This window comes from Pygocentrus nattereri, chromosome 3 (genome assembly GCF_015220715.1).
Source record: "Pygocentrus nattereri isolate fPygNat1 chromosome 3, fPygNat1.pri, whole genome shotgun sequence".
Taxonomy (NCBI): domain Eukaryota; kingdom Metazoa; phylum Chordata; class Actinopteri; order Characiformes; family Serrasalmidae; genus Pygocentrus; species Pygocentrus nattereri.
Window position 1 is genome coordinate 41200490 of NC_051213.1, and position 26269 is coordinate 41226758.

The 26269-nt window shown below is 40.1% G+C and overlaps 2 protein-coding genes across 3 annotated transcripts; one reads left to right on the forward strand and one right to left on the reverse strand.

Moving 5' to 3' along the window:
* The first annotated feature begins 975 nt into the window (after positions 1 to 975).
* Positions 976 to 9096, forward strand: nsmce2 (NSE2 (MMS21) homolog, SMC5-SMC6 complex SUMO ligase). The gene is made up of 6 exons (XM_017715997.2): positions 976 to 1438; positions 2292 to 2404; positions 2502 to 2649; positions 4707 to 4801; positions 4920 to 5026; positions 8807 to 9096. Exons 1-6 carry the CDS (start codon positions 1324 to 1326, stop codon positions 8916 to 8918), a joined length of 690 nt encoding a protein of 229 aa, XP_017571486.1. The 5' UTR covers positions 976 to 1323; the 3' UTR covers positions 8919 to 9096.
* A 183-nt stretch (positions 9097 to 9279) lies between these two features.
* tomm40 (translocase of outer mitochondrial membrane 40 homolog (yeast)) lies at positions 9280 to 22701 on the reverse strand. 2 transcript variants are annotated; one of them, XM_017715994.2, is made up of 10 exons: positions 22621 to 22701; positions 20603 to 20814; positions 20346 to 20413; positions 19133 to 19225; positions 18742 to 18843; positions 18038 to 18143; positions 16979 to 17101; positions 14914 to 14990; positions 14254 to 14356; positions 9280 to 11591 (listed from the first exon to the last, which is right to left on the reverse strand). In XM_017715994.2, the coding sequence occupies exons 2-10, from the start codon at positions 20811 to 20813 to the stop codon at positions 11452 to 11454; spliced, it is 1023 nt and encodes a 340-aa protein (XP_017571483.1). In that variant the 5' UTR covers position 20814; positions 22621 to 22701; the 3' UTR covers positions 9280 to 11451. The 2 variants fall into 2 exon arrangements, with proteins under 2 accessions (XP_017571483.1, XP_017571484.1); XM_017715995.2 differs by lacking the exon at positions 22621 to 22701 and adding an exon at positions 22397 to 22608.
* Between the last annotated feature and the right edge of the window lie 3568 nt (positions 22702 to 26269).

The window sequence follows — 26269 nt, forward strand, 5'->3', positions numbered from 1 at the left end:
TCTTCTCTTCTCTAATGTGTAGGTAAAAGAGTCCGCGTGTTTCCGCGGGACCTGCGCTCACGGCGGGGAAGGAAATCCCGGTTCGGCTGCTTCTATTTTGGTTCAGACTTGGACGGACGCACTTTTTCTCCGTTTACATGACGTGGCCGCGCAGGAGTCGGTAGGCTGCGGCTCCGATTTGTCCGTTTCTTCTGTGGACGGTTGTCAAAATAAAAGCCCCAAAGGCCGGCGCGGATCGACAAACTAAATCATTTTAATAGCGCGTATGTACACTGACCAGCCATAACATTAAACCCGCGTCCTTGTTTCTATACCCATTCTCCATTTGATCAGGCCTACTTACAACATAGGGGCCCTTTACAGTTCTGCAATTACAGACTGTAATTAAAGTCCATCTGTTCCTCTGCATACTTGGTCAACCCTTGTCATCCTGTTCTTCAATGGTCCCCACAGGACCACCGTAGAGCAGGTTCATTCTTAGCATTGCTGTAACGCTGACGTGCTGTTTTTTTCAGTGTTGTGGTGCATATATTGAGGCCACAAATTAATATATTGGGGTCATGCGTTGAGGTCACAAGTTATGAGAAGCGTTAATGGCCTTAATGTATTCATTTGGTTGGTTGGTGTAGTGTAGTGTAGTGGGTAACACCTCTGCCTTCTACGCTGTAGACTAGGGTTCAATCCCCCAACTGGGTAAGCACCCTACACTATACCAATAAGAGTCCTTGGGCAAGATTCCTAACACTACCTTCGCCTACCTGTGTAAAATGATCACATTGTAAGTCGCTCTGGATTAGAGCGTCAGCCAAATGCCATAAATGTAAATGTAAATTTGTGGCCTGGCCTCAGTATATGCATTCATGGCCATGAAACTTATTTGCGATAAGTTCACAGTTTTAGCTACAAGATCTTGTTTAGTATCGCAGTAAACTGTCTTTACGTGAACGTGCTCTGCGGGCTCTTGAAGACTTTTATTTTGTCACGTGACTCCCAAAAGTAGAAATGAAGGGCGCGTTGCTTGTGGAGGGTGTTTTGGAAAGGTGGTTAGCTGATAGTTCAACAAACAAGATATTTTTGGACGGGCGGTTTTAATAAATATTTGGAAGATATCCACTATTATAAGCGAATATATGACTGCCTGTTAACTGCAGCGGACTCAAAACATTTTGTGTTGTGCTAGCTAGCTAGCGTTAGGTTAGCTAACCGTGCTAGCTAGTTTGTAAACACGTCACATTCACACAGTGGTCTGGAATAAACGGCTTTACTAAAATTACAGCCTTTGTAATTCAGAAGTCGTGCTTCGTTGTCAGTCCCCACAGGGTCATGTCGCTAAGTTCAATACAGCCCACATTGTCTACCCTGAAGACATGTCAGGTCGACATTGGAACAGGAATGGACATCGTGTCAGACGTTGCTTTGGACCTGGTCGAAGCCCAAGGTACAGTAAAGTGAACCTGTTGCTGTCAGTCGACTCGTAGCAGTTGCAAGTCTTACTGCACAATTGGCAGTTAAGTTTGAAATGATGTGGTGGTGCCTAATGTGCCTTGAAGGAATCATGTGCTAGGATCCACCTTCCAAGCCTGGTTAGCATCATGTCATTGGGGAGACTTGGCTGTCAGGTGGAGCTGGACATGATCACAATCCTCTCAATATCATAATATACTTTGGTTCTCCGTAAACGTCTCGTAATGGGAGTGTTTTGGTTCAGCACATTCTTCTGATGTCTCTGTACTGCACTGTGAGTGATCGGAGCACTACGATTCCTCAAAGCTTTTAGAAAAAGAGGGATTCTCTATTTACATTATATGCTGTGGTGGTTGTCATAGTTAGCTATGATTAGGAGGATCAGGCTACTAGAGACAGTTATAGCTTTCACATTCTTAAAGAGTAGCCAGGGTCTTCCTTGCCTTGAACAACATGTGATATATATGACTGACTTATGTAAATACTTTGTAATTGTAATTGACCAAAATACAAAAGCAGTGCCTTCGCCCATTATTGGATAAGCAGTACCACAAGACTATTGTGGAAGCTACTCTGGTTCGTGTTCATGTATGCCTGTTTTGCTGCTCACAAGTTGTCATTTCTCTGATTATGTTGCAGATTGAAAGTACATATAAAATTCATAAAAGTGTACAGAAAACCCTGAACCGAACTTGCTGTTCAAATGTGTTATTAAAAGCTGCCCAACATGTTGGCTGTGCTACTTAGCGTTCTCTAGGATCCACCATTTCAGCTTAAACAATGATATAAATATAACGATATAATCCTGTTCAAACGTTTTATTCCAGGAACCGATGACAGTCCGAGTTTGAGAAAACTGGAGCAGATGATGTTGGAATGCGCCACACTGGACAGAGAGATAAACTGCTTCGTGGAGTCTGTTGAGCAGATGACCGCTCGAGTTAGTATTTGGGGCAATTTCACATGGCTTCATGACATTGCTTGCCAGGTTTTCTCCATCCCACTTATTCATCTTGGTGTTCCTCCTCCTTCTTTAGGTGAGACATGAACCTCCACATGCCATGTTCACACTGTTGGACTCTGTAAAGGATCGCTTCTCTGAACTCATGGCCGAAGATGCAGACATTCAAAGGCACAGCAAGGTGGTGGCCTTCAGGGACAGCATCAGGAAATCTGTCTCACAAGGTTGGTTACGGACCCACAGTGTTGTCTTATATGTGAATATATATACTGTAAACTGGATTAATTAATAGTGATTTTTTAATTTAGTAGTACATCTGTGACCTCTTCTCTTAGAGGACAGTTGTTAGGAAATGATTGACCACAGTGCGCTTGGATTATTTTGGGATGATTCAGAATTATTTCCACCATTTTTTTAAAGTGTGCTTAATTAAATGATTGAGATATAAATAAAGTAATTTAGAGTGGTTTGATGTGAAGTGGTGCATTACAGAGATACTTACAGACAGATTTCTTTACAGTGGTTGTGATAGGAACTAGGGGTCACAATGTCTATCACACAAATATAGCCCTTTTATTTTATGTTTATTAATAAGTGACCATACACATGCTGTTTGGTTTTTTATGTTATGTTATTAATGGCGATTCTGAACTAATGGATTTGCTCTGGTTTTATTTTTACCACGCCCTACATGTGCTCCTCTATCATGATCGGCATAGCCAGCTCTTCCAGCGACGTGCCAAACTTTTCCTAATTCTGTCCTTCCTGTTTCTGCTCAAGCAAGAACAAAGAGAATAGGATGATTAATTGCACTAGATGATAGTAATACATTTTGAGTTTCTTAGCCTTTCAGTTTTATTTCTATGCATGGATTTCAAATAGTAGAGAGAGTGGGGATTCTGATTGCTGTTAAATGTACTCGAGCCAATATAAAATTCCATCATACCCTGTTTCAAAACTTTACACACGGTGTCTAGCTTTGGGTGGTGTAAGAGTAATAAGGTATACTGCTATACTTAAAATTGTTGCCAGTATTTAAATATAATCAAAATATTTCAAAATTGTGATTTGTCAAATTTCTATTCCACATTTGAATGGCCTGTTAAACACATTAGACTCTAGGGGGGCGCACTAATTGCAAGAGCTCACCAATATGACAAAATAAGGACAGCCAGGAAAAACTAAGCGTGATATTGGCTGAGTGATGACGAAGAGCTACACTCACCACAGAATGTTGGATTTTGACTTTCACTCCAACACCAGTCTCTTGACATTGTGTTCTCAGATATTCTCAAACTGGGGGTCATTTTACCAGTTAGCTGGAATCAAGCCTTTGCTATGGTGTGTGGCATGTTTAGCCTGCTGTACTATACTCAGCTTGGCCATACACTGTAGTTTCAAATGCTACGGAACAGGTTTGATTTCGGCTTTCTGTCACTGCAACACCGTTTACTTACTTTTTGCTCTCTCAGACATTAAAACTTTATCATCTCAAGTTTTTCAGCAGAGCACCTGTTAGCATCGAGCCTGTGCAGTGGTGCGTGGCACTGCTTGGGTCTGTAGCCTGCTTGCTAAGCTAATGTTAAGTTAGCAATCAGGCTTCAAACACAGATTCACAGATTCTGTTCACCACAGAACAGGTTTAATTTTGCTTTAATGTCTTTTCAGTGTCAATTGCTCAACTTCAGTCCCTCAGATTTGAATCATTATCTTATAAACATGTGTTGGCGCTTTAGTTAGCCAGAATCACACCTGGTCTATGGTGAGCAGAGCTGTTTTGCTAGCTAAGCTAATGTTAACCAGCGCTTCTCTTCTAGCTACCAGCACTGTTTAACATTTAGCAGTTGTTCGATAGATGGCTTTAATATTTATTGAATGATGGCTTGGAAATTATTCCCTGCGCTCTCTTATTTGGAGACCATGTAAGCGAACTAAACTTTGGATGTGGCATAAATGCTTTTCACTACTAGCATCAGGACTTACATACTGTTTACTGTGATAATGTTAGGAGACGTTTTGAAGGTATGAAACAAGTAGAGACTCCACTTTGTGCTGGGTATGGCACAATTCATTGCAGTTACGACGAATAGTTGGACATCTTGTAAGAAACTTCTGGTTTGTATTTGCACGTCCTGCTTATGGATAATAAAAATATGACATTTTTCAGTGCTGAACAGAGATATAAACAGAACCATGGCCCAGAAACCAAGGACTAAACTGTGAAAGGGGCAAATGTTACACCTCTAAAAGTGAGTCATTTTGTATGTGTACCTGTGTGTAGGAAATCAGATGGCAGCTGCTAATGTGGAAGAGGAGCTGGATGAAGACATCGCTGTAACACAGAGTCAGACAAACTTCACATGTCCTCTTACCCAGGTATTATTCTTCTCAGTCGTATAAATATAAAAAGCATCAAATCCAGTACGGAAGGTTAATTGTGAAGTGTTTGTCATGCGTGGTGATCACTAGTTCAATAACACCTTGTCGTTAACAGGTTGAGATGGTGAATCCAGTGAGAAATAAAAAGTGCCAACATTACTACGACCAAGAAGCTGCACTGGCCATGATCAAGACCAAGCACAACAATAAGAAGAAGTTTCGGTAAGCTGAAGCTTACCAACATCGATTCCTTGTGCTCTTTTCAGAAGGCCATTTAGATTCTGCTAGTACATGTTTTGCAGTCAGGTCCTTCTCATCACTATTCTCATTGTTGTGATTTGGTAAACCTGTCGTAATCTCACTATAACCAAGTACATATTAGCTTACGTATATATCGATGAGCCAAAACGTTCTGACCACCTGCCTAATATGCTGTTGGTGCTCTGCATGCTGCCATAACAACTCAAAGCATGGACTTTACCTTTGAAGGTATTTGGCACCAAGGTATTAGCAGCAGATCCTTTAAGTCCTGTTTGTTCCAGCACATCCCACATATGCTTGGGGCAGTTGCGGGCTGGAGGTTAGGGAACTGGCCCTGTGACTGGAAGGTTGCAGGTTCGATCCCCAGCGTCTACAGTCCATGACTGAGGTGTCCTTGAGCAAGACACCTAACCTCCATTTGCTTTCCGGGCGCCGTGGATAGGGCTGCCCACCGCTCTGGGCAGGTGTGCTCACTGCCCCCTAGTGTGTGTGTATTCACTAGTGTGTATGTGGTGTTTCACTTCACGGATGGGTTAAATGCAGAGGTGGAATTTCCCTTATTAAAAAAGTATCACTTAATTGAATGGGGCAACATCAGGTTTATTATTTATCCTGTGGAATAAACCCATTACACCCTTAACCAGCATTAAAAATACCTGTGACTTGTAACACAGTAGCCTTCTGCTGATTCGGACCAGATGGGTTAGCCTTTGCAGCCGTCCTGCATTGGTGACCCTTGATGAGCATCCAACATGTCGACTACAAGAACCGACTGTTCGTTTACTATCCCAGACCTTGACATGACTGTTGTTATGAGATGATCGGTGTTATAAAACAGATTTTGATCGACTGAGCCACGTTCGATGCCGTTGTAAAATCCACAATATACTCATCTTTGACTCTAAAGCTGATCGCACGGGTCACTGAGTATACTGATGAAGTAAGAACCCGTTTTTTTTCTGGATCTGAAAACTTTCTTTATTAGAGTGTGTCTGGTCAGCTAGCCAACAGGCTAAAAGATAGCAAACATGCTAAACAACTCCAACATTAATATCACAGGCTTGAATTGTAGTACTCACGATATGATTTACTGAAAAACGGCAACATAAAAGTCTAAAGAATGTCACCTGAATGGCTTACACACTTTAAATGTATGTGCTTGTCAGAAGCGGCATCAAACCCAGGCTGAATCCCAAACGGCTCCATACTCCCTAGCTAGGTTAACTAACGTTAAATAGTGTGCTGTGTAACAATAAGTTTCTAGAAATTCTAGTTAGCTGTTGCTGTCAAATGGTGCACTGCATGTCGAGTATGACAGTAAATGAATCCCAAACGACCATTTTTAGTTATGTTTTGCATTGTTGGGGTGCAGTATTTAAATTCCAACGTAGCTAGTTAGTTAACTAGCTAACAGTGCACTAAGTAGGGAGCAGGGAGCCGTTTGAGATTTAACCCCAGCGTAAGAAAAGTGGTGTCCTCAGACTGACAGAAGTACTATTAAAGCGAAGCGTTTTTGCATTAAACAATGCTGTGTTACCATATGTTCACTGTTATACGAGAAAATGAAAAAAAAAAAATCATGAAATGTCTTCGGCAAACAGTGACTGGCAACTGAACGTTCTTCTCCTCGTTTAGTGGTTGCTTAGCAACAATACCTCAGGCTAAAGGAACTGCATTTCTTGGCAGAATACTTGTTTATATCGATTATTATTAAAAATAAATAACAATATTAATATATTTTATGTTGGCCGCCGTTTTATAAAAGCAATAAGCCACTTGAGACAGTGCGTTACTGTGATTTTATCACGGGGGAGGGGATTTTAGGCACTCCGCGGCGCATCCTGCCAAAGAACACCGTTCCCCGTGATAAAATCCCAGTAACCCACGACCTCTCGTGGCTTATTGCTTTATTTTTCACTTCATCTGTGGTTGCTTATAACGTTTAGACTCATTCTGAAGAGCAGCTGAATAACATGAATATAAATTCCGTATCAAAAGGACAAGTTCCTGAACCCAATGAGGAGGATTCTGAAAAGAATCAACCTAGGATTCATGTCTTTTGTCTGAAACTGATGGTAGGACACTATATGATGATTTCTGTGATGGCATTTGGTATTTTAGAAACATGAAAATGCCGGAATAAGTTCATTAACTGTTGACTGCACGTTAGTTTAAAAAAAAAAATCTAAATAGTTTCCACTGTTAAACTGCAGTATTAAATGCCATAGCAAACACAGTTAGACTGTTCGACTCTCAGTTTCACTTGATTCCACTAATTGTCTGCAAGTCTTCATTTAATTGTGCATGAAAGTAGATTTTGGAACACATTCAGCAAATCCTGGATTTGTAGAAGTTGGCTGTTTTCAGTCATGGCCTCGTGTTCAGGCCCGAGTAAAGGTTTAGTAGCACAACATTTTTCAAAATTAAGATTGAAAATATCCGTCTTAATTAGGGCACAATACTTTCTGCTGTCCACGATTAGGCAGGTAAAACAGGAAGGTAGACACATCGGTTAATAGGAAAGTTTTTCTTTTGACAGTCAGTATAAAATCTAGTATACACACACACACACACACACACACATACATACACACATACATCTTCTGGGTCGCGGGGTTTGCTGGAGCCTATCCCCACCGTCATCGGGCGGAAGGCAATATATAGTATATTGGCATATTATAGTAAAGTAATATAATTACTTTTGGATTGCTTTAACAGGATTATATTTATTATTGGATTATTTTAACAGGACATGTTAAACAAATGATTAAAGATGACTGGGTGATTTAACTGCGTTTTGTATGATAAAAATTGTGCATTCAAATTAGATGTGATATAGAACTACAACAGAGAAGGTGGAGAAAGCAGCTATTGTGCCTCAGTCACTGATCTTACAATTAGCAAAATAGCCAAATGTAAGTGCAGCAGTATATGGAAACGTTCCAAACATATGTAAATATTAAGACATGATGATAAATATGTACAGTATATATGTGAGCTTAGTACTTTACGTCCGTTCATTTCACCACTTTGTTAGTTATAAATAAGAAGATGAACGTAATCAGTATCATTGTATGCAGAAGCAGTAGAGGCACAATTATTTTTGATTTTGACACTGACTCCAGCATGTGACGGTGTAGGGAATGTGTTTGGAATTGTTTTAAAACCTCTGCTTCAAACACAAAAGTTACAAAAGAATCAAAACCTTCTACCATCACCATCAACTGTATATTTGATGTTGGAAAAAAAAGATCAGAAATAATTGCAACAAATAAATATGAAGGACGGGAAACATGAGCAGGCAGGTAAATTAGATTATACAGGTAAATTAGATTAGATTCAGCTTTGTCATTTTGCAGAGTAGATCTTAAAGATCAAGTGACCCTTATTAGTCCCACAACGGAGAAATTTCAAATCCGCAGTCTAAACCATCCGTGCAGTGAAACACCACATACACACTAGTGAGGACACACACTAGGGGGCAGTGAGCACACTTGCCTGGAGCGGTGGGCAGCTCTATTCACAGTGCCCTGGGAGTAGCTGGGGGTTAGGTGTCTTGCTCAAAGGCACCTCAGGCATGTACCTTCCGGTCACTGGGCTGGTTCCCTAACCTCCAGCCCACTAATATGTTATTTTAAGCAGGTATCACCTGTAATTTCTAAAGGGGGGGAGCTTAAATGCATCTGTATGCTCCTTTTTTTTGATGACATATACTTTAATCATCTTGTGTATTTCTGACAGCTGTCCTGTTGTTGGCTGTGGGAACATGGATGTAAAACAGTCAGATTTGGAACTGGACCTGGTGATGAAGAGAATGATCCAGAACCATAAGAGGCAGAGCGGAAAGAGTTGAGTTCCGAGTCACAGAGTTATCTTTATTTTTGTTAAAACATTATTTGACTTATTAGGCATTTTTATATTTGTTTCTGGAAGAAAGCTTTGCAACTTCATTGTGGTTTATACTGTATCATGTTTTATCATACTTTTTTTTTTTTCTTAAAATAAATGTAAAATATTTGCACCTTGTCACATTTTTGGTGTCATGCTCAGTCTGTTATATTGTTGCAAGATACATAATAACTGGTACAAAAATACTCATGTAATATCCCAAGTTTTTTTTCTGTGAAAGACATTTGTTGCTCAACCCTTATCCCGTGAAGGTCATAGTTAATTATCCAGATGATCTTGGAATCTTGAAGACAAGATACATGTTCTTGTAATTTAAACCAAAGCCAGATTTTAATTCAATTTAATTTCACTGTAAAATAATCCATCACAACACCCATAAAAGCAGACCGTCCTCGTGTCACATGGACGAAATCGTTGCATGATAAACAAACATTACATGGTAGTAATACACACTATTTAGACAGGCAGGCAAGTCAAATATCATTCGGATCGTTCATTTCATACAGCAGATACAGTAGTTTCAAACTGTGAACCCAGCCATCAAGAGGTTTGAGATGACGTCTGGATTCGGAACAGTTTGCTGGAACTGAAGTCTGATTGGTTACACCAAAAAGATCAGTCCCTTCATTTACTAAAAGCAAAAAAAATGACCGGTATTTGTAACAAGCTTCCGTTCCCCTGATTCCACTGCATTGCCTTTTACTTTTCAGGCTGATGTCGCCACTTGAATATTGGCTATGGCTTAACTCAGAGGTCGCCAACTCTGTTCCTCTTACTCTTCTTTTCTACAATGCAGCTACCCCCCCAAAAACACACATGATCCAGCCAATCAAGGACTGAGGAGGTTAATTCGCTGAAGCAGGTGTTGCGGTCAGAACTAGACAGCAGGAAGGCAGATCTCCGGGACCAGAGTTGGTGACCACTGGCTCAACCTGTATTTTATATTTTCGTTGAAGGTTGACAAATCAAACCTAAAGCACATAGACCCAAAGTTATTCAACAAACGTTTGGGTGGGTGTATGTACGATTACTCAGAATCTTTACAATGTTCTGCCCCATTCACACGGTTCCCCTCAGTTCACAGTGGTTCATTTAGCCTGTTAGTATCTGTTCTGGAACGTTCTAAAGCTAGCTGCCAACATTAGAACATTGGTGTTGGAGAACAGTGGGTACCTTAACAAGGTATTAGGTGCATGATTATGGAGGAAAAAGGTCAAAAATGTCCAGTGAGAGATTCCCCTCACCACTTATATCAGACTGTCTGGAGTCTGGCTAAAGTTAGCTGGCTAACAGAGAATCAGCCACCAGTTTTCTTCAGTTGGACATGAACTTACTGTCACTTCAGCAACAGTGTGTCTAAACCCAAGACCTGGGTGGGGAACTGAAGCCAGATGGCTGATTTCCTTGCTCTAAGACACCAAGCAAACCTGGTAATTTACTCAAATCAGGTGAACTGTACAGAAACCCAGCCCAAAAGGACCACAGCTGCCCACCCCTGACCTATGAAATGAACATAATCTAAAATTTACCCCGCTGTCAAAGGACATTCTTTCAGAAAAGCTGATCAGACTGATGTAATGTTTTAAACTTGTGGCATTAAAAACTGAATCTTGATTTGAATCAGTATTGGGGGGAAAAATAGCAAAAAAAAAATTGATTGTTAATGAATATAAACCCAGCATACAAATTTGGCCTGAGGCCTCAACTAAAAAAAGTACAAGACAGGAATCTACTACCTGTCAAAACTCTGACAGCTTTGTATGTCTGGTCAGAGACAAAGGGACACGGAAACGTCCATTCCATAACAGTACAGTACAGCATGACTTGAATATGGGAGCCGCTGACCTGCTTATTGTCTACTTTTTTCTAGCAGAATAATGTGAACACTGCTGTCGGTATGAAAAGAGGAGGAAATTGGGTACTTCAGATCACTTAGAAAATAAAAGTGACCAAGACCTACAAAACACAGGTGTCTGAAGTAAGCACTAAATACATGTACTTGTTGATCCTTTACAGGAGCAAGAAAAATGGCAGATGATTTCCCTTTCAGAAATGACCCCTGGGCCTATAAAATTGCAGAAATGATGAGGAACAAACATGAAAAAGGCATCTCCATGTAACCTGGATGCACCATATCATAAGTAAACAAGAAAATGTGTTTTTCCCCATATATTTTAATGTTATACTTATCCGATCAAGTACGATTTCACAGGATCAGCAAAACAACCTGCCTGAGTGTTGCTTTTTACTGATTGTTGTTTGTAGATAGATAGAAGAGAGCTTGATGGACTCAGCTTGTGTAGTCCTGTCAGCGCTCTGGCCTGGTCCATCTGTGTGAGTGTTAAAACGCAGTACTGTCTGAGCGCCTCCGAGTCCTTTTCAGTTTCGGTGTTGGTCCATGTCCCCCTGTCTCTCCGCACCAGTCCAAGCCTGGTGGAGGGGCAGAGCTGCTGCGAGTCTTGGCCGCCCGTGCCGCTCTAACCGATGGTGACGCCGAAGCCGCACTGGAACTTGTTCTTGCGGTGGTTGAGGAAGGCGCCGAGAGCCAGCGACAGAGGGAGGGGGACCAACTTCTTCTCCATTGTGGCCCCTACCACCCAGTTACTGTCTAAGGAACCTGGTATGGAATTTATATAGAAATAAAGTTAAACATTGGGTACAAACTCACTTTTCCTAACCCTATTCACACATGATTAGTTTTACATGAGAAGATGGGGTAATGTTAGTTTTACCCTGCGTTTCTCAGTGATTTCAGTGCCGTCTGAAGGTCAGTCATTTTTACAGAATGCAAGCTTTCACACCTGTAAAGGTTCTGGGGCTTTCTACTTTTTATAAAAGCAGCTATAGAAACATCCTCAGGTTATATTAGTCCTGTCTGAATCAACATATCAGTAAAAATGCTAGAATTTTGTGTAAAAGGAGTTCCTTAAATATAGGAAAATGTTTGACTGTATACAGTTGTTTGGCTGTGAATTCCCAAGCTAATGACAGTGCAGTGAGGGAGATGTTTAAGGTAAAATAAAACAGCTAAATTAAAGGTTTTTATGCTTTCTACTTGCTTCTGCCATAACAGCAGTGTGTAAATCGGGCAGCCACTACCATCACTGTCATTTATAGAGAGTTTTATCCCGTCTGAATTGGTCATAAACATTACAGACGTCCCATGGACGGCCACCTCCTCATGGAAAACTACTCCTGTCTGAATAAGGCTTTACTCATCCCAAGTTACATTCATTTAATGCTATGCGTTCACATGTAATAGGAAAGGATCAAAATTTTAAGACACACCAACACACAACAATACTATGCTAGAGGTGGTGTCTTCATTCAATCCTTTAAAAAAAAAAAAAAAAAAAAAAAAAAAACAGTCCACCTGTCTGAAATCTAATAAAACGTTTATAAATGGTATAAAATTTGTTGCTTAATGGTCATCAATTAGGCCATCATCATTAGTAAGCAGTTTTAACACACATAGAAACAGTGATGTTACATGTGATAAATATGAATATCTGATGGCAGTGACCATTTTAATGCTGACAAAGAGAAAAAGTAAGATTATTAATCAGTACGATTTGAGACAACATTATAGATTCATTAACCAGTAAAATGTAAAGTTTACTGTTACAGATCAATGTATTCTCACTATCTGGCAAGCAACAAGTCAGAAAACATTAACGTTTATGAAGTGATTGATAAATATCAATGAACACTTTTGAAAGCATTCATAAACCCTTAATAAGGATAGCCTTAATGTAAGGTGGTCTGGGACAGGAGGTCAAATCTTGGCCAATGACTCAAATGAGTCAAAACGCTTTCAAGTGACTCCTTGACTCTTTGAGGAACATGTTTAATTACCAGGCTTTAAACTAAAGCCACCAGCACAAACTCTGGTCCAAAAACATTTTTTCTGTCCTGCATTCTACTCTAAGGTCCAATCCCATTTCACCCCTTGCCCCTACCACTTATCCCATAGCCCTCTGTTTTGCGCGTTCACATCTATGGTTGGGATGTCCCAACTTTTGTTGAGACAGAGGGGTAGGGCGAAGTGTTAGGGCTATATGGCGCTCCAAATGGAGTGTTATGAGGAAAAAAAGAAAAAGCCGGCAAAATGGCTGCGCGAGCGAAACCCAGTCATTTCTCAGTTAGAAAAATGATGATAACCACTGTATTATCTTAGTTTAATGTCTTTTCAATGTATTATGGTTGTTTTCTTCATATCAAGCATTCAAAAATTGCTAAAAGTATGCTAACTAGCTAATTTTCCAGCAGTACTGAAGCCTGAAGCGCCAGAATGTAACTGCTGCACCATTTAAAGTAGTACGGGAAAATTCGAACAAGAATATCTGACTTCACATCACCAATGAATTAGCAGTGGCCAATAATAAATAACTGTCTTATTCCCCCTCTTCTTGCACGTTACCCAAAATGTGACTAAAGACCAGCGACGAGGTTGCTGAACTTTTGCCTTCTCTCCCATCACTGAAGGCGGGCCGGGTCGTTTACAAAGCACCTCTAGTAGCCTGTTAATGATGTAAAGTTTTTTGTTTCTTTCTTTTTTTTTATTATTTGAGGGTTGTCCTATTTCGTAGGGCCAGATTTCAACCACTACCCTTTGTAGTGCTCCGTCCCAAGGGGTTAGCGTGACACTCGAAAACAAGGGGTTGGGGTGAAAAGGGGACTGGGCCTAAGAATACTTTTCACAGAATATTGCAGAAAAGAGGATGAAGCTGAAGTTGGTTTCTTTTATTTGCTAGCTTCGAACTCCTGTTTCTCATTTCAGCTAAAGTGGCGCAGCAGTTACACTGGCGCATGCACACCATGAAGGCAAATGCTGCATCATTTATATGGATGTTTTGTTAATTTTCTAAAGGAAAATATGTTACACAGAGAACCTCTACAGAGAACAAGCGGCTACACATTTTAATGCTCAATTACTTTTTATTGGCTGTATTTGACATATGGGGGGGGGGGGGGGGGGGGTGGCCTATGCAAAAGTGACAAATTTTTGGTTTTATGTTTGCCAACATCAGCAAGTAAGTCGAAACTGTGCACTACAACTTGCAGAAAAACAACATATTTAAGTTTGTTCTCTGTAGTGAATGTGTTAACTTCTTTACACAAAACGTCATCAATCAACAAAACATGTACTTTCATCGGGGGTTTACAAACTCTTGCTCACAAGTGTAATTACTGTAAATACCAATACTGCGATAACAAACAACAAGCAATGTATTGCGCAGTCCTGCTGCAAAAAGTTAGGACTTAAAGACAGTAGGTACCTTTAAACTGAAGATTAGCTTTGGGGAGATCCACCTGATAGCCGAAGGACACACTGGTTTCTTGTGTCCGTGTGCTAGCCTCGAACTCCACCCCGACCTGTAACTGTAGGAAGCAGTAAGAAGGTTCAGAAACTGGATCTCATTCATTTCATAAATTCACTCCAGCATTAATGTGCACATGAGGGGAAATGTAGTTAAAACATTTTAGGTGGGGTACAAATTCCAGCAGCATTTTAACTACATTCTAAAATAGGGCCATTTATCATTTTTATATTAAAAAAAAATCACAATTTATCAAAATGCAAGAGCTATGATTTTAATTATCTGAAGTGAGGAAATTTTATGTAATGATACAGATCTCATGGAATGGCAGTCTGGCCCCAAGCTTTAAAAATGCATGTGCTCCATGGATGTGGTTCTCATGAAATAAATAAAGGTTTGGAGCATTTAAATCACAACTGCAATATTAGTCAAAAAAAAAAAAAATCGCAATTGCATATTTCCCCCAAATTTAAATGTATTTTGCATGATTCCAGCAGCAGACTGCCAAAGATTAGTTGTAAAGTAATGTAGGGGGTTCTAAATATAAAAAGCTTCTGTCTCTTGTTTTTATGTGATGGATCTTTGATCAGGGAAGGAACATATAAAACTAAGGGTTACCTGGTCACTGGCTTTGTGGTAATATGAAGCATGTGCACCAGCTCCTCCAACCGTCAATGTGGCCACATAGTTGTTACCTGAAAACAAGAGTGTCTTCATTTCTATAGATCTATATACAAATCCATCTACAATACTGAGCAAAAGTCAGAGACCACCTTTGTATTTAGAATCAAAACGGCCAGTAAGTACAGGTTGCTGATTGTTCAAAAAAGCTTCCAACTCCAAGTATAACTCCAAATCGTTCAGCGTATCATTTGTTCTTAGTGTGTGCACCTGCTGCCACCTTAACTCTTCCATCATTATAATAATAAAGCCAATGACTTACAGCTGTGTCCTTTCAACAAAAGCTGTTCCCAAAGCTCTCATACATTATATTCCCATTCAAGAGTCACAAAAGCAACTACCCAAACCCACCTTAGCTGCCCAACTTTCCTCTTTAGCCATTTTAGAAACAGGAGATATTTCTGAGGAGTTTAGCATAAGGGCAAATCAAAGGAAAATAAGTGGGAGAACAATAGATTCCAAATTGAAAATTCCAAAAACATGTAGAGAAAATGGGACTTGTACTTCACAGCCCAGTTGTTTTGTTTTTGCACTGTAGTAGACTGCATACTGTACAGTTGTGAATACATTTTGTGAATAGTTTGCCAATTTGTTTTATACAAGCCTTGGTTGGGACAGTATATCATATGCAAACAATTTTTTTTTCATTTTACCTTATTAACTATTGTTTTCTGAAAATATAGCCTCATTTTGAAACTGATAGCTGTAACCCCTTCCAAAATAGCTGGGACAAGAGTAATTTAAGGAATTTTGGGGAAGTTTTTGTGTGATGTGCAAGCAGATGATCTTGGTCTTTTTAGATGCGCAGTTACTATGTTACTGGTGACTCACTGGTGTTTAGCTTGATAAACAAAACTTTGTTTCCCATCTAATGGATAAAAATCAATGCACTGAACTATGTGCTTTCATAAAAAACAGGAAAAATACCAGCTATTTGAATGCCTTAACATTTTCTAATATTTTTGACTGTAGAATTGAACGAAATATGTGCTGCAGTCCTAACTAGGAACGTTAGGGAATGTTTAAATAAAAATAAATAAATAACCTTTCAGAAAAGACTTTCTACAGCTTTCAGAAAAGCTCACCACATGGTCTATACAATGCTTTGACAAACTGTTGTCACTGTATCTACAAATGGAAGTGGAGACTCTACTATCCAAAAAGCCTACAAGTCACAACTTGCGCCATAACCTCGGTCTCTAAGTCTATATACAGCAGCAGTAAGTACTACTCTATGATTTGGCCTGGGCCCATTTCCCTTAGACTTGGGAATAAGGTGCTGGGACACTGGTTGTGATGTTCAGAACCCAAGGCCCATGATTCTAATACAGGTCTCATTCTCAACAGCTATCACAGCCTCTACACAAAGTATGCTGTGGGCGGACGAGTCAACCGTACAGACTGTTTATGGAAATTATGTACGTGTTTTCTGGGCCAAAGAAGAAAAAGGCCATCCAGATACCAGCGTAAAGATCAAAAGCCAGGGTGTGTAATGGCATGGTCTAAAATGGTGTACACATTTTGGAGCAAAATATGCTGCCTTCTAGCTGATGTCTTTTTCAAGGGTGTCCATACTTATTTTACCATGACAACACCAAGATACACTCTGCACTTTACAACTTAACTGCGTGATCAGGGAGTACAGATGCTACCCGTCTCCCACTGAAAACATGTAGCCCAAAATACAGCAATAAATGTTCTGTACAGTTGCGCAGCTAAAGATTTACATAAAAGAAAATTAAATCAGTTCATAAATTAAGTTTTGTTAAAGGAAGGATGATGTAAAACAACAGTAAACATGTTTCTGCCCTCACTTTTTCAAAATGTGCTGCAGGTGAAAAAAAAAAAAAAAAAAGCACTTCTGTATTGTTTTATATTTAATATTTAAGGTCAAAGAGAATTTACTAATCACTGCTTCCTGTATTTACTAGTGTTTAATATACTGTCCCAACTTTCTTTGGAACTGCTTTGTACATACACTTATATGGTGATGCATAATTACCTGTGTACCTGCCCACTAATGAGGTCACTGTACCCTCCTCTCCTGGTCTCCTGTGGTAAACCAACTCACCACCCAGTGCCAAAGCAGGTGACAGAGACTGAAGGTAATGGGCCACTATAATACCTGTAACAGCAGAAAAACCATGAAGAATGCAGTGTTACTAAGAGTACTTGCTTTCATACATTACAACTAAACATTTAAAAACTTTTCTTTTTTTTAACATATAATAGCCAAAAACATCCAAAAGAATGCTGAAGTGGGACTGAAAACTGTCCTAGTAATCATGTAGAGCCAAAAAATATCAACTAATATCTTATAAATATTTACATTTACGGCATTTGGCTGACGCTCTTATCCAGAGCGACTTACAGTTTATTCATTTTTTTTTTTACACAGGTAGGCGGAGGTGGTGTTAGGAGTCTTGCCCAAGGACTCTTATTGGTTTAGTGCAGGGTACTTACCCAGGTGGGGATTGAACCCGAGTCTACAGCGTAGAAGGCAGAGGTGTTAACCACTACACTATACCAACCACACTATCACACAACCAATAATATCTTAACTATGCACATCATTACTAAAGCATTTCATGTAATATTCTTGATTATACCCTTGCCAAATGTACAGTCTTTACTTGATATTTAATCATGCTGATTGAAAGCTGTTTGTCTGAAATTTGTGTTGCTGTGTGATCTGTGAAATTGAGCTGAATTGCAACAGTATAACAGGAATAATCTAACAAATTCTATTATTGAGTCCACCAACTCAAGATACACTGGCACTGGAAATGGGGGCACCAGAACCTTTTACTGTAATATGTTTAATGACTCAAACACTTCAAGAAACAAGAGATCATATTTTAGAACTGTGTACCAGTGTGTGCTTACATTATCTTTTAACGCATGTCTCTTCTCCTGCCAGCCCCAAGCCAATTTAATTACCCCGTTTATAAATGAAAGGAATTTTACAGTGACAGTTTGCATTAGAAGCTTAGGCAATGGCCAATTCAGGAGAAACACTCAAGGAAACATTTCATTCGATGTGAATTATCAGGGAAATTACCAGATCCAACAAGGACGTCTGGATTGCCGAGAGTTACAGCAGCAGTGAAGTCATCTCCACGGTATTCTGCATCACACTGCCAGTTCACAAACTTGTGTTGCTGTGTCTGTAACGTAAGACTGTGATAAGTTCATGCTCTTCACAAGCATGGGTTAGGCATATCATAAAATCACTTAACTTCATGATCCTATGAATATTTAATCTGGTTTGATAGTACTCCATACTTGGGCTTGTGCTTAAAGCTGAAGTTTTAAATGCAAAAAAAATTACACCTTTTATGTTACTATAACCAAAACCCTGCTTTTATTACCTAAAAATGAGTGCCTGACTGATGTTTCTTGGTTCGATAAAGCAACAGAAATGATGCAGATAAAAACACATTTGTTATGTTCTTATGCCAGACTTTACAGAGCCTGCTAAATCAGGGATGGACTGCCATCAGGAGGACCAAGACAATTCCCAGGGGGCCGCTATGTGTGTGGGCTGCAGAGAGAGGCAGAAAGAGCGAAACCCACGGTTGTTTTGTTGCTGTAGTCCTATATTATTGGAGTACACATATCTAGACACATGAATGGCCTACTGCATTTTCAGTGTGTGCCACTGGCCAATTACGCAAATGTTGCCACCCCAGAAAAAAAGCACACAAACAATTCAACATCATTTCAAATCAGTCACGATTGTTTCCTCCAGTGCGCAGCACCCACCTGCATTGCCACTTTGGAGCGTATGTGTGTTGTCAGCTGATGAATAACCTGTGCGTTGAGACTGCCTGTGTTGTCCATGTCACCAACCATTACAGGAAAAGACTAAGGAAAGAAAGCAGCAAATGTTATTTACATCACCCTGTATAAGATCTAATTATGTCTACTGTACATTACAATCAATCTGGAGTCAACACTGGTGAGTTTAATGGCTTCAATTTCATACTGAAACAGATTTTTTCAATATGAATTTAGTGTTAAATCACACTCTTAATATTCCCATGTCCCAAGTCAGCATTACTGTGTGCTGACAACCCACAGACTGTTCTAAAAAAAATAAAAAGGCCATTAGATCAGTGAAACATCTGAAACTTTTTGAAACAACATGACTCACCTCAGCAGGTCCTGTCTGTTTGCTCCCAACATATGTGGCTCCAAACCTGTAACCAGAGTCTCCAATGGTGCTAAGCGTAACTGTGTGGCTAACCTGTTGTGTCAAGAAATGGACAGGTTACAGATATGCTTTCTTTACTCAAGGAGTGCATAATGCAAAATATCATCTTGCAATTACACTGCTACATATTGTGAATATAATTTGCATCACAATATGCTAAATATACAATATATTGGCAAAAGTATTTGCTCATCTGCCTTCACATGCATATGAAATTGAGTGACATCCCATTCTTAATCAATAGGGTTTAATATGATGTCGGCCCACCCTTTGCAGCTATGACAGCTTCAACTCTTCTGGGAAGGCTTTCCACAAGGGTTAGGAGTGAGAATTCATCCCAACGGTGTTCTATCGGGTTGAGGTCAGGACTTCACACCAAGCTCGCTCATCCATGTCTTTATAGGCCTTGCTTTGTGCACTGGTGCGCAGTCATGTTGGAACAGGAAGGGGCTGTCCCCAAACTGTTCCCACAAAGTTGGGAGCATGAAATTGTCCAAAATCTCTTGGTCTGCTGAAGCATTAAGACTTCCTTTTACTGGAATTAAGGGGCCCCACACCATAACCCCCCCCCCTCCACCAAACTTTACACTTGGCACAATGCAGTCATACAAGTAGCATTCCCCTGGCAACCGCCAAACCCAGACTCGTCCATCAGATTGCCAGACGGAGGAGCGTGATTGGGCACACTGAGCTCCTGAGAGTGACCCATTCTTTCACAAATATGTGTAGGTGCAGTCTGCAGGCCTAGGTGCTTGGTTTTTTTACACCTGTGGCCATGGAAGTGATTGGAACACCTGAATTCAATTATTTGGATGGGTGAGTGAATACTTTTGACAATATAATGTATATCAGTGAACACTTGATGTGACATGTTTAAACATCACCCTGCAATACTTTAACTAAACGTGTTACATTTATTGCATTATGTGACTTTAATCAAACATCCACTGAAATGGAGTGAGGTTGGACAGAATGCTCACAGAACAAAAATGTGTTTTTGTCCCCTAGTCTAAGCATTTAACCCCTTAAATGACCAGGTACAAACTTTAATTATACTATAACTTAATAATAACTCAGCCTGTTTGCAATGTAGCCACTGAATAATAAGACATAAAATGTTACAAGACTGGGATTTTAAGAGTTTAAGACTGACCTGGAAGTGATTACTCAACCCCTTGTTAACAACCAGCCGCACACCCTCCATCTGCAATGGGAAGACTTCTGAAGGTCAGGAAAAAAAAGAAAACTGTCAGATCAAGTGTCACCTACTCAGTCCTCAACAGCATGGACTTAAAGGACTGAAAGTACGGAGTTACTCACACCATTTACACACTTACACATGCTATGTACAAGGAGGGAAGATGATGAAGGCCAAAGTGGTCAAACAAGCAATTTCCTCTGCTCACTGACCTTTGCACTTCCGATGACATTCCTCAAATGTCCCTGGGTTGGGCAAAGAGGACTCTGTCTCTGTCCCAGGCTGGCCTGTGGAGGATTGGGCTGGAGAAACTGGGGGCATGGTAAACCCTGGAGGCACTGTCACCAGCCCTGGGCCCACCTGGGTGCCACCACTCCCCGAAGCGGGAGGGTTTGGGGAGCTGGCAGCCAACACACTGCCCATGCTGCCATAAGAAAATAACAGTTAATATGACAAGTGCTGACATGACATCATTTACACAAGAGTGTTCTGTCTTGCTAGTGTAAAGACGTAGGAATGAGAGTGAGCCCCTTAAAAATGAATCAAAGTCATTCAGGGTGGTCTGGTGTGAACTGATTAACTGCAGCCATTATATTTACTATTATCTAGTGATGGGCAAAACAGTGAATTTATCAATATCTCATAAGTTATATCGCAATACATTTTACTGGGCTTATTCCAGACATCTTAGTACTTAAAGAACACTGACTAAATATATCAGGGAAAAAAACATATCTCCAAAATGCTAACTTCACAGGAGAAGGAATAAACCCTTTATTTTTAAAGGGTTTATTTTCCATTTCAAGTCAATGGAAGCAGATTTTTTTTCCCCTTTTTTTGGGTTACTTCTGTTGGTTAGTTCATCATGAAACTTACACACAATGTAAAAGTCAACACGCATTTTCAAATTATGACAGAAACTGAAACAGCGATGTTTCATCACTAAGTGAGCATAATTAGGTCTGTTTAATTGGATTTAGTCCAGCACAGTATGTGAAACATTGAATAAAAACTGTAACTGTAGTTTTTTTTTAACTAATACTATTATACTATATTATTTTTTATATATAGCACTTCATATTCTATTTTGTCTGTTTCAAGTCATATCTTGCATCATTAAAATGTCTTGAAGAATCATAATACAATACTTTTCCTATATCACCTTCAAAACCCCCAGAGAACCTACATGTATCCTGAGTTTTTACATGCAAAACTGCTAATAGTAAAATAATGGTATATCTGAAATAATCAATTTTCCTCTGCCTGTATGCACTGATCTACATTTAAATGACAGACAATAAAATACATGTTCATCTTATACATATCAGGAAAAAAAGAATCAGGCACCAGGCAGTAGCTTTCTATCAGGAAGCTTTCAGAGACATGACCTTCTTCAGACGTCTGGTCCTCATCACCAACACTGTAAACAAGTCTGATTCGTTAAGTTTCTCTAAGGAGAAACTTAAAAAATTTTGATTTCGCATCAAACCACTCTGAATGACTTTAACATCTTAACCACCGAATTATAAAGAAATTTAGAGCAATGAGTATAATTCTCTTTTAAGCCAGACACCAAACTTTAGGTGCCAGTATTATTCCCCAACATATCAGACACATACAAGTCATTAGCCGACGTAAATATTAATTATTAGTCTAAAAACGGCTGAGACACTCTGCTGTTTGGACAATTAAATCATAGGAGACTCACAGCAAGAATAAGTCAAGTCTATGCAACACTGTGTAACGGAGGAAAGACTTCATTACAGGCAACGACTGCAACTTTCCTGGCATCTGCTATCTCGGCGTATCCTTGACTCAGGTCAGGAGTCCTGCTAGTTTAGAACTATCAAGCCATGCTACACCATCAAACCGTAAACGCTGGAACAAAAATAACCAGGATAAATAACTTAGCTAGCTGTCCTTGGGTCAGCAATGCTGGCCACAACATCTTGAGCTTCTTCAATATGAAGACCAATTCATAACGAAGTACAAAAATAAAGACTTGCCTCACGGTTCGCTTCGCAAGCTAGGCTGCTAACGTTAGCTGGTGGGTGATACGACTCTGGAGAAGTGGCTGCATTTCCTTCTGAGAGCTAATACGCTCCCCTCACTGTCTGACCTTACGCTGGCTGACCCAAAGCTTATATTTAGTGACATTTGCAACCCGAAAACGCAGCCGGTTCACGGACAGATAGTTAAATGGGTTCGTGAGGCCTCGTGTGATACTCACGTTGTGCAATGCGGTCCAGTTCTTCGGCTATAAAGCGCCGGTACGATGTTATGCCACAACCTACAAGACTGACGACTTGGTCCGCCCACAACGCACAGATCCGAAGGTGATTGGCTGAAGGGCGTTATAGCTGCAAGCGGGTTGGCTACGATGGAGTTTCCTGCTGAGGCGATAGGTGCAGAGCGACAGTCGGCGACTGACGTCATATTGACCACGCCTCCACAGTTCAAGGGTATTGAGTGAGCTGTCTAGATGGCCAGCGCCACAGGATTGGCGAGAATTGGATTCGACCACGTTCGTTAAAGGGGAATTCCACCAATTTTTAAAACCTTCTGAGTGATTTAGTCACAGGGATTTGGTGCGAAATGGTTTATTGTAGAGACTCAGATTTCTTTACAATGGTGATGATAGGAACCAGGGGTTGCGACACAAACACAACAAAGTTTTCTTTGGGTGCTATTTTTCCTCACAACTATGGAGTCAAATTAGGGTCTTTAATGGTGACGAGAAAAAAAATATATCGCAAATATAAGATTAGCATTTTGCATTTTTTACGTTCCTGTTTTGTTTTTGCAATACTTTCCCTCTTTTGCGTTTATTTCTTTTGTTTGCGTTTCACATTTTATGTTGCTGCTTTTTTTGCAATACTTTCTCCCTTTTGCGTTTCTTTCTTTTGTTTGCGCGTCACACTGCTTTTCTTTGCGTCTCGCATTTTACGTTCCTCATTTTTTTTTGCGCTTCTCTCTTTTCTTTGCTCCGGTTTTACCCTGTGTGGGGGCGGGGAAAGAGGCGTGGCCAAGATCGAAAGGCGTGCCGTGAACGTTCCGCGTCATCAGTTGGAGCCACCGTTACACAGCACGGCAATTCGGTTTACTGGTATCATGGCAGACGGTTGCCCAGCTGGACCACAGCTATATACACTGATATATATATATACATGTATATACAAGCTGAGGGAACTACTGAGGACAAGTTGTAAGCCTTCTGTGCCGAACCATGTCTAGGTAGAAAGTGGTAAATCTGCACGTTCTGGTCTCTCCTTCTGCATCACACACACACACACACACACACACACACACACACACACTTGAACACTTAAAGGCTTCATGACCATCTAATTAGTTCGGGTGCTGACAAAACACCAACATGTGCAAGACAGGAGTACTCCAGGACCAGGATTGGGAACCACTGGCCTGATTCAGTAGACCAGTAGTTTTCAGCTCCAAGTGTGTGTGTGTGATGCAGAAGGAGAGACCAGAACGTGCAGATTTACCACTTTCTACCTAGACATGGTTCGGCACAGAAGGCTTACAACTTGTCCTCAGTAGTTCCCTCAGCTTGTATATACATGTATATATATATCAGTGTATATACCTGTATATATATCAGTGTATATACCTGTATATATATATCAGTGTATATAGCTGTATATATATCAGTGTATATACCTGTATATATATCAGTGTATATAGCTGTATATATATCAGTGTATATACCTGTATATATATCAGTGTATATACCTGTATATATATCAGTGTATATAGCTGTATATATATCAGTGTATATACCTGTATATATATCAGTGTATATAGCTGTATATATATCAGTGTATATACCTGTATATATATCAGTGTATATAGCTGTGGTCCAGCTGGGCGACCGTCTGCCATGATACCAGTAAACCGAATTGCCGTGCTGTGTAACGGTGGCTCCAACTGATGACGCGGAACGTTCACGGCACGCCTTTCGATCTTGGCCACGCCTCTTTCCCCGCCCCCACACAGGGTAAAACCGGAGCAAAGAAAAGAGAGAAGCGCAAAAAAAAATGAGGAACGTAAAATGCGAGACGCAAAGAAAAGCAGTGTGACGCGCAAACAAAAGAAAGAACGCAAAAGAGGGAAAGTATTGCAAAAACAAAACAGGAACGTAAAATGCTAATCTTATATTTGCGATAATTTTTTTTTTCTCGTCATCATTAAAGACCCTAATTTGACTCCATACACAACGCCCTGCATGTAGCCCTCCGCCATAAATGAATTCAAATACATTTCAAGCCAAGACGTCTTACACACGAGGCAGTGAATATGCCACCGTTCTGCGAGGGAGATTAAGAAGCATTAAACTCTTCAGACGTCTGGTTCCTATCACCACCGCTGTAAACAATTCTGACTCTACAGGTTTCTCTAAAAGGATAATTTCACATCGAACCATTCTGAATAACATCTCAATCATTTAATTATGAAGACATTTTGAACAGTCAGTGGAGTTCCCCTTTAAAGACCTTTGCTGTGATGGTTTGATGTGACAAGAAAGAGCCTGAACCCGCAAAAAGGAAGCGAGACACTTAATACACTGGTGCTGTCACTGGAAAATAGCCCCTAATTCTTGTTTCCATTCATGTGAATGAAGGGAATTTGCAATAAAACCTTAGAAATATATATATCCCCCCGCGACCCTGACGGAGAAGCGGCTCAGAAAATGGATGGATGGATGGATGGACCTTAGAAATACTAAAAGGTTGTAGGGAGGCTAAAGTCAAGGTGACAGTAAGTGAAGGATGCCAAGCATTCTTCTTCTTTCGGCTGCTCCCTTTAGGGGTCGCCACAGCGGATCATCTGCCTCCATCTTGCCCAATCCATTGCCATTGAAGGATGCCAAGCATTAATCATAGAAAACAGAGTGGCATATAACAACACAACGCTCCAGTCTCTTAGGTATCTTCGTCAGAACGATACAGACAAGACAGGAGACAGACAGAAGGTAATCAAGAAGTAGTCTGGTTCAGTTAAAGGGCCCATATCAATGAAAAAAAATGGTCTTCCCCACTTTCCCAGAGTTTGATGTAGCATGTAAGCATTGTTACAGTTTCAAAGCTCACTGCACTCCCCAGCTCAGACAGTCTACAGTCCTATATGTAAACTTTGAATTCACTGCAACCAACACATTTGAACCTTCAACATTTTAGTTCCACCATCCATGCTTAAGTGTTAAGAAGTTTTTCAGCCCAGACTGCTTTTTGAATGAGGCACAACAGAGAACAGCCAATCAGAACAGAGGTTATTTACATGTTGCAGTCTTAAAAGCAAAGTAAATAATAAGAAATGTAGGAAAAATGCAATCTATGGGCTCTTTAAACTGAACATGTTTGCATGCACTCAATTATCCGATCATGATCAAATTTCTGCAGTTATCCAATTTTTGAAATGGTCATGTAAAGACCAAACTCCAATCAAGGAATCTGACAAAGGGAGCTGGGTTTTAGGTCAGTAATCAGATTTCTCAGCCCATGAAACTGTTACTCTGCTTTTTTTAAAAAAAAAAAACAGCATGACGTTTGAGTTACAGATCAGAAATCCAGTTACTGCCTGTTTTCTGTTAAACCAGAGTTTTCTATTATCTGATTACAAGTGCAGGTAAATGTGTTGATCAGATTACAGGCAAAATCAGCTTTTCTGCAGTTATCAGATTATTAAGTGCATGTAAACACACTCACTGATTCAACCACAATGAATACAACCACTGAGTGCTTTGAGTTGAAATCAAATCAAAAGGGTTTTTTCTGCACAACACTTTCCCAATCCCTCTTTGTTTATTATAACTAAAAGGTCTATTTGAACTGAATATCTATCTGAACTGTGCTGAACCACAC

Excerpts from the sequence above, each read along its gene's own strand:
- nsmce2 (XM_017715997.2), top strand. The coding sequence starts at position 1,324 with ATGTCGCTAAGTTCAATACAGCCCACATTGTCTACCCTGAAGACATGT. Across the intron at positions 4,802-4,919 it reads TCACATGTCCTCTTACCCAG|GTTGAGATGGTGAATCCAGT; the intron begins GTATTATTCTTC and ends TGTCGTTAACAG. Across the intron at positions 5,027-8,806 it reads AACAATAAGAAGAAGTTTCG|CTGTCCTGTTGTTGGCTGTG; the intron begins GTAAGCTGAAGC and ends TATTTCTGACAG.
- tomm40 (XM_017715994.2), bottom strand. The coding sequence starts at position 20,813 with ATGGGCAGTGTGTTGGCTGCCAGCTCCCCAAACCCTCCCGCTTCGGGG. Across the intron at positions 20,414-20,602 it reads ATGTCATCGGAAGTGCAAAG|AAGTCTTCCCATTGCAGATG; the intron begins GTCAGTGAGCAG and ends CCTGACCTTCAG. Across the intron at positions 14,991-16,978 it reads ATTAGTGGGCAGGTACACAG|GTAACAACTATGTGGCCACA; the intron begins GTAATTATGCAT and ends TCTTGTTTTCAG.